Source organism: Athene cunicularia (assembly GCF_003259725.1).
Source record: "Athene cunicularia isolate RWA chromosome 3 unlocalized genomic scaffold, athCun1 chr3_part1, whole genome shotgun sequence".
NCBI lineage: Eukaryota > Metazoa > Chordata > Aves > Strigiformes > Strigidae > Athene > Athene cunicularia.
In genome coordinates, this window is record NW_020799097.1 from 100,587,334 (window position 1) to 100,595,614 (window position 8,281).

Genomic DNA, 8,281 nt, shown 5'->3' on the forward strand with positions numbered 1-8,281 from the left:
CGGGCCGTCGCTCACCCCGCGCCGCCGCGCGTAGATAGAGCCGTGGGGACCTATCCTCCGTACATCAACGGAGCGGGGACTCCGGGCGCGAGCCAGGGGCGCGCACTTTTCTTTCTGTCCCCGTGTCTTGACACGAAGGAGATCAGTTGCTAAACTGTTGCCTAATCAAGTCAGGCGTGACACAACAGCAAACTTGTTTCGGAGAACGAGTTTCCTGTTGGAAATCGATTTTCATCCTAGTAACAGCATTTGAGGGGCTGGAAGGCAGCACAAAATGGTTCGGGAATGATGTGGGATGTCAGAAAGCTTAAGGTCAACCAGCGTGCACAGAGGTTGTGAACTGTAATTGCTCTTAATGCTGTTTAAGATTAACCTCAATGGTTATTGGGGTTTATTGCATCAGCACCAGAGGAAAAGGAATTCATATGAAGAAATAAAACCAAGAGGCACAGTCAGCCATCTGCAGTTCAGCAAACAAGACAAGACTGAAAGTAGTCACTTTTAACATTAATATTAAACAAGAAAACCCTTAAATAATAGAAATGCACAGCTAGGAAGTATGTCCTGAGTTTAGAATATTGGCAGATGAGAGGTAAGAGTTCACTGCAGATAGAATCATCAGCGAAAGAACAAACAAAAAGTAAGGGGAGAAGGAACTAATACATTTGTTTGAATCTACCTGAATTGGGAGGGTACCATTAATAGAAAATCTATTCTCTCTGGAGAATTCCAAAACTGAGGATCGAGTAATGAAGTACTAACTCACACTGGGAATAAGCTGTGCCCTTACCGTGCAGGTCTGTGAAATGTTCAGCACCTTCAAAATGTCAGTAACTTCAGAACTGCTCGAGGCAGCCTGGACCCCAGGTCTGTGTGTATGGTCTGACAAAGTAAACAGAGATCGTATCAGAAAGGCCCAGATGTAATCACGCTTTAAAGCTTGATACTCTTATTCATACTGTTTCCCCAGCCTTTACAAACCCAGAGGAGATAGTGCTCTTGATGAGTTATAGACAGAGGTACAATTTGTACAAAAACTGGGAAAAAGGAAGGGCAACTTGTTGCATTTTTTAAAATAACAAAAATCAAATTTTCCTTCTTGTAAAACATTTCTAAAAACAGATTTGTTCCTCAGAAATTGGAAAACATCTACCACATTGTTATGAAAAGGGAATATATTTAGCTTACCAAGTAGCTTTGACATAAGGCTGATTTTTTTCTGTTATTTGTATCATGGTGGTTCCTAACAATCCCAGTGGTAGACTGGAAGCCTACCCTACTAGGTACTGCCCAGAAGCCAGAGCGAGCTCCAGGAAAGCAAACTGGTGGCAAACAGCTCTGCAAAATGGGACTCAGCTCACGGCAGAAATCCCTACACAAGCCTCAGCTCCCTGGTAGGCCCTCCCTTCCCTAAAGTCTGAGTAAATAGAGATGCCTTTCAGGATGTCTGGAAGGTCAGTTCAGGCAGGAGAGCAGCAAGTTTCTATGGTCAAGGACACTTCCCCCTCCGTGCTTCCCCTCCGCGCGGGCAGCCTACCACTCCTTCTTTTGAAACCAGTAGCAGATGTATGAAAGTACCTGAAGACTTTATAGTAGGGTTTTGGTGGTGCTTGTAGTACACTTAGCACTAACTAGTAGAAATACACAATTAATGCAATTTCTCAGGCACGAACATTCTTGGTTTCCTCTGGTGCCGCTGCTGACCTTAATTAAAAGTTCACCTAAACTAAAAAATAATTGAATAAACCACCAGAGCTCGAAAAATAATTAGCCCAATTAAATATTTTGTAGGCTGGAGAAACAATTTTACTGTTAATTTAAGACTCCTGGTTTGATCGAATTACACAGAATTAACTTTGTTGAATGAAGCCATCACTGGCAGCCAAGGAGACCCATTCAGTGAAAATCACTGAAATGTCTCTAGCAATGAGGGGTTCAGTTCTTCTGGAGTTAGTCTGTCTAAATGAGTTGAATGGCTGAATGTTGATAAATGGTAAATAATGCTGGGAGGACTTCAGCTGAAAATTACAGGGCTGTTTCTGACTTGTTGGAAAAGAGTAACTGCTAGCTTTCTGAGATTATAGGATTAAACCGTATCAGTACTTTAAATGTGACTCATGAGCAGGGGCTTTCTGAATAGAATTACATAAATTTCCCAAGGTCTTTCTGAATAACAAATTGTTCCAAATAATTTCCTCATCTTTAATAACTACGGGTGAAATCCTGGCCCCATTGAGGTCGACAGAAAAAGTCCTCTTCATTTCAGTGGGTTTAGGATTTCAACCCCAGACTCTGGGAAATGTTCAGTTTTTCTGTGGTGACTGAGTGAGGAAGAAGTGAGGAAGACTCTGTAGCTGGACATGGTATTTTCTACCAACTGGCCTTTCACTGTCCTCAGATTTTTATGTTTACCTCACTTAGCGATGAACTAGATTCTATTCTCATTTGCACCAGTGTGGATTTACAGTGTATTTTTAGATATCCCTGAGCAAAATCTATCTTCTTGTCAAGGCACGTGACTCCAGACATTTCTTGCTGGGTTACAGAAGTAGTGTACAGGGAACGGTACAATTCTGGGTTGACCATGCGGACATTTGACTTACCCACAGGCAACTCTTTACTTACCTGCACTAAGTTAATTACAGTTGACTTTGCTATAATTATTACAGTTCTAATCAAGAGTAGATAACACATACTGTAATTACCCATATAGCTATAAAAAAACTCCCAAGAACCTACACAACAAAGAAAGCTGGAAAACCAATAAAATCCAATTTAACATAAGTCACTTTATGAATAAAGGAGATAATACAATCTGTTTTCTTATGGATTTGCAACTTTTGTCCCTTGGACTACCCACAGAAAGTGCTCAGCTTTCTTCCAGACCCCTTATCTGACATTCTCTGGGTGAGAGATGGTTTGTGTTGTACAGAGCTGTGTGCACCAGCTAGCTAGGTTGCCCATGATGTTGGACAGCTGAGTGCTGAGTTTTGCCTCTTTTTCCCTCAGTGGGGTGACAAGTTTTCACAAAGTATACAGGGGGCCTCTCTCCCTCTCAAACTGGCTAAAAAAAATTAAGAATGACTAAAAAGAGGAAAGTGGAGAGCACTGTTGGGTTTTCTTCAGAAAACTACTAGAAATTAGGTTCCTCCATGGGTGTCCATTTTCATAATTCCCCTGAAGTCTCTTCAGTCACGCTATTTTATATCAGCAGAATATCTAACCATAAATATTTAAGAATTTCAAACCTCTTCGTGAGGGCACATGAGGACAGTTTTTCATATTTTACAAGAGCGCGAACTGCTTCATGTTTTTCGTGACTCAATCTCCAACTCAGCCTGTGCTTTGAAGCCCCAGAGCATGTATAGACTTTTACTTTTTGCCGGCTCTTATTGTCAACAATTTTCCAGGAGTTTATAACCAAATCTACAACTCTGTGTAAAACTGAGAATGACAATTTTGTGACAGATCCTGTCTTGGTTAGCAAACTTCAGCTTCTAGTAGAACTCATTGAACTTTGCCTAAATGTAGCTGAGATCAAGGTACGCTGTCCATTTGAAGCTGCAATCTGTGGTGGTATAGCTCTGAGGATGGAGATACTCTTAAGCTCCTTCTGTGCTTAAAAAAAAAAAAATTCTTTGTTTTCTGATTTTTGTTCCTTATTCTCTTTCTCTTCCTATTCACTTAGTTCTCATTTGCCACACAATACCAGTTTAAAACTTCAGAGTATACATACATACACATAATTTTTTTCAATATTCAGTTTCAGAAAGACCTAGAAATTATGTGATGTGCTAATTCTATTACTATTTTTAAAAGCTAACTTTAAATTAACATGAAGTAGAAGTCTTTACTAGTGACTAATTCTTAACTGCTTGTCTCTAGTGAGAGACTGGGGTAGATGGGGAACGGGGACTGAAGAAATGCAAGAAAGAAAATATTATTCATCGTATTAAATATACCTCTAGGAGATATTATTTGCCTTTCTAAAGTTGTTGAAAAACTATTATTATCTCTTTTTACCTTCCAGCAAAATGATGGTCCAACACTCAGGCCAGGTATCTGCATTGGAAGTCAGCGCCTCCGCAATTGTTCCCACTTTGTCCCCTGCAGGGTCACTGGGGTTTGATGATTTCACAAATTTGACCCCACTGGTGAAAGAGGAACTGAGGTTCGCCATTCAGAATAAGCGTCAGTCGCACAGGATGTCTTCGACATTGGACACGGTGACAGTTTCTGAAAGGCCAATTGAAACATCAATCATGAAAACAGAGGTATGGCTCTTTAAATAGCATTTCAGTGTGAATGATTAATTCTCTAACAAAGTTTCACCACAAGGCCAGTAATTATATCAGCTACAGACAACCCTCTCCACCGTACTTCATCCTTTTAAGCCTGCTGCTTGGCTTTCTGTTAAGTGCTTCTGGGAAACCCTCCAGTATTTCTCATTTCCATTGAGGCCTATAGTTGGATATTTTGTTTTTGATTATGGACTAAGGACTATGTTTTACAGTGATTAGACCAAGTGCTAATCTGCTTTCCCTGCCTACATGTGGCTGAACTTGGAATAAATCACTGCTGAAGTTTTATTTCACTGAGGACAGTCCAGTAAGACCCACATGGGCTAGACTACGACAGATACAGCCATGTTATATCCATACTAGGTTTTACTTTAAGATAATTGTCTAATTGGGAAAAACATTTCTCTTATAAAATGAAGAAATAGGTTAATTTAGGGAAATAGCTACACCTTCATCTGAGTCTCCACAGGAAACAAACCAAAGCTTGAAGGAGTGTGTTAATATTGGTGCTGCCCTTAGTTCACTGCACTCTCGCTGCCTCATTCATGACACATCCTCCCCTCTGCTCCCCATGCCCCTTGTTCCTCTTCTTCCTTGGGCAATGGAGGAGAGATGGAGGTGTAGGAGTCAGCTTGGAGAGACACTTGACAAGTTTTTTGAGTACCATCGATTTAAAATGAGCCATCCTATGGATTACATCCATCCAAACTCCAGTCAGGTATTTGACAATTCTAATGGAGTTACTACCATTTTACTGTATGGCAAGCCAGATCAGAATCACATTCTTATGGAACTCACGATGTGAGCACTGACAACACTATCCGTGTTGCCTTTAAAAACGCAGAAGTTATCAAAACGCAAGTTGCATATTTACACCATCTTATGGATTGTGTGTATCTGTTTTTATGGGGCAGTTTTCTCCTGAAGAGGATGAAAGAAAAAAGCGAAGAAGGGAAAGGAATAAAATTGCTGCTGCAAAGTGCCGAAACAAAAAGAAGGAAAAAACAGAATGTTTGCAGAAAGTAAGTGACTGGCTTGAATTGTTCTTGCTCTGTCAACCTGCCAGGATCCAAACAGATAGCATGGGGTACAGTCATAGTAGGAAACACAGAAAGGTGTTACCCAAAACTCTGTAAACCCTTCAAAACATTAGTTATTAAAGAAAAAAACCAAAAAAAAAACCACCCCAAACCATGCTATATATTAAAACAAAACCTGGTTAAAACTGCAATAAGTGAAAGCATGGTAGGAGTGAAAAGAAATTGCTGTTTCAGTGACCGATCTTGTCTGTGGGGATAACATTAATTTGAATGTGTACACTGACACAAAAAGAAGTAAAATGTCATTTCTTGTCATATTGATTGTGGAGACCAGGAGCCTGCAAACACCGACAATTTCTGACTTCTTTACCAAATGAGTAGCATAGTAACCCCTGAATTCTCTGTCCTAAGACCCCAGTTGTGTCTTCACTTTCTCTGCCATGACACACAACTATATTAGATCAGCATCAGGCCTGTCTTTATTCCTATATAGGGAAAAAATCTGTGTCCTTACTTTGTTAGCTTCACATGGGTTTACAGATGTGTGACATGATGTTCCAGGGAGTTAATAAGAAGCATAGATAATTTTGTGTCAATTTTTGACCCTGAAAGTTCAGAATAATTTTGCAGAAAATAGCAGTAATGCTTTGGATACCTCTCATTCTAAGTGTCTACGTGTCTGAATTTGGCTTTTCAATGTCCATTACACTTCTCTAAAGGCCAAAGAAGGTTGCAGTCAATCTGGTTTTTAGACTTATCTACTGGTGGATGTATACTATTATCATTACAGGATGCTAAGAACATGCAATTTCTTTCTCTGCTAGCCATATACTTTCCCACCAATAAGAGACTGCAACTATTAGATAAACATTGCAATTAACTGTTTGAACTACTCAGTCTAATAGTTGTGTCTGTCCTTTGTGACTAGGAATCAGAAAAGCTGGAAACTATCAATGCAGAATTAAAAGCCCAGATCGAAGAGCTAAAGAATGAGAAGCAGCATTTGATATATATGCTAAATCTTCACAGGCCCACTTGTATAGTTCGGGCACAAAACGGAAGGACACCTGAAGATGAAAGGAATCTTTTTATTCAACAGATCAAAGAAGGCACATTACAAGGTTAAGTGATATGGCAAACGTGGAAATATTTACAGTGGTTTTAACAACTACCAGAATCCATGGAGGATGTGACATAATGTGTAGGATTCTATTAGTCAAGAGTCTTTAGGAAGGGCAGATTGCTTTCTTGAGCGGAAAGAATCATTTTGGCTTGACAGCAATTCTTCCTCTTGGAAGATCTGGTCTCAATCAAATTGAAGAGTCTTCTGCCTCCAATATAGGTTTTGCACCTGTCATACTTGCTGTTCCTAGGAGCTACAGACAACAGCTTCAGAAGTTTTAGCTCTCTGCTAGTATACAGTATCTGCACCCACAACGTTTGTGCTAGAACACTATGACTTCTGATGATGCACATGGTACAGACAGCTGTGCTGGATGGACACTACTTCTCCTTGTTGCTGGTAGGGAAAGCAGACTGAGAGTGTTTTTAAAGTTTCGAAGTTTCCAGGAGGATGGTTTCTGGCAGAATGTACTGATACGTAATGTTGCATTCTAACCTAACACACACACACAAACACACACAAAAAGCCTTTAGTTCCAACTAAGCTTTGTCATTTTTTTCACAACACTTCTGTGGGTTTTTTCTATGACTCATCTCAGAGACTGAATTTGAAGAGCCTAGTAGGTGTGACAAAGAAATGTTTCTTGCAAAATGTCCATGTAGCTAAGCTTGTATTTTATGAGCTGGAACCCCACCTACTATCCTTTGGGGACTACAATTTTTCCTTGAATTGCTGAAGAGCAGCTTGTACCACCACTTGATGACTCTGTGAATTGGATCCACTGGAAAGAGGAAATTAACTATGGAGGGATATAGATACAGGTTCTGCCTGGGTAAAGAACTGCAGGACCGAATCCCAGGCTCATGAATCATGAAAAGTTTGTTGGTTGTTTTGTTTTGTTTTGGTTTTTTTTTAAATAAATAATCTGGGATCTAATCCTACAAGCCTTAATTCATGCTATTAACCCTCACTCACAGAAGAGGTTCCCTGGAGTTCAGTGGGTCTGCTTATGCAGATAGCTCTTATAGGCATAAGAGTTTGACAAAGCTTTTTCCATCCTGGTCAGGATTACTTCCTTTTGTCAAGTGATTCATAGGAAAAAAAATTATGATTCCAGCTACTTTTGTTTTACATTTGAGTGGCAAATACAGTCAATCAAAAGTGTTAATTAGAATCTAAAGGAGGCAAGAGTTTTGATGTAGTGGATTATTGGTTTTATTTTTTATTAAATACTAACCTTAGATGGTTTTGAATTGGTAGAAGAGCTGCTGGACAAAACAGTTGGAGCTATGAGTGTTTAAATTCTGATGTTTCTGTGAAATTCTCAGATTGTTTAATCCTATAAAATATATCCTTACAATTTTTTGTAAAAGAAAACATTAACCTTATTTATCACTAATATCGTAATGAGTAGAGTTAATAAATACTGTGAGTAAGATAAAACTGAAAACACAGGTGTTGTGCTGTCTTTTTACTTTTATCTCTTGGTGTTTAATATTATATATTCCTAAACTTCACCAGTTGTATTTGAGATACCACTATTGAAAACACTTACCTTTCATCTTTTCCACAGATGAGGTACTGAGTATCTTGAACAATTGGGTGCAGACTTTATAGCTTCCAAAATTCTGTACCTCCATCGGTGGTGTCTAGCTGTTCAATATCACAATTTAAACGAAGCAGACAGTAAGAATGAAGCTTCCAGTACATAATATTTTACACCAGTTATGCAGTGTTGAAATGGTGGTTTTGTTCTAAAGGCTAAACTTAAAGATACCTCAGCCATAAGCTTCTTACCCTACAAGTCCTGGATGAGT

General features: G+C 39.4%; 1 protein-coding gene across 1 annotated transcript; it reads left to right on the forward strand.

Moving 5' to 3' along the window:
* Positions 1 to 3,969: 3,969 nt before the first annotated feature.
* Positions 3,970 to 7,348, forward strand: ATF3 (activating transcription factor 3). Its single transcript, XM_026846134.1, has 3 exons — positions 3,970 to 4,274; positions 5,216 to 5,323; positions 6,270 to 7,348. Exons 1-3 carry the CDS (start codon positions 4,035 to 4,037, stop codon positions 6,465 to 6,467), a joined length of 546 nt encoding a protein of 181 aa, XP_026701935.1. The 5' UTR covers positions 3,970 to 4,034; the 3' UTR covers positions 6,468 to 7,348.
* Positions 7,349 to 8,281: the final 933 nt, after the last annotated feature.

Bases quoted from the DNA above. Each gene is read 5' to 3' on its own strand.
- ATF3 (XM_026846134.1), top strand. From the start codon at position 4,035: ATGATGGTCCAACACTCAGGCCAGGTATCTGCATTGGAAGTCAGCGCC. The intron at 4,275-5,215 runs GTATGGCTCTTT...TTTATGGGGCAG, and splicing joins CATCAATCATGAAAACAGAG to TTTTCTCCTGAAGAGGATGA. The intron at 5,324-6,269 runs GTAAGTGACTGG...CTTTGTGACTAG, and splicing joins AAACAGAATGTTTGCAGAAA to GAATCAGAAAAGCTGGAAAC.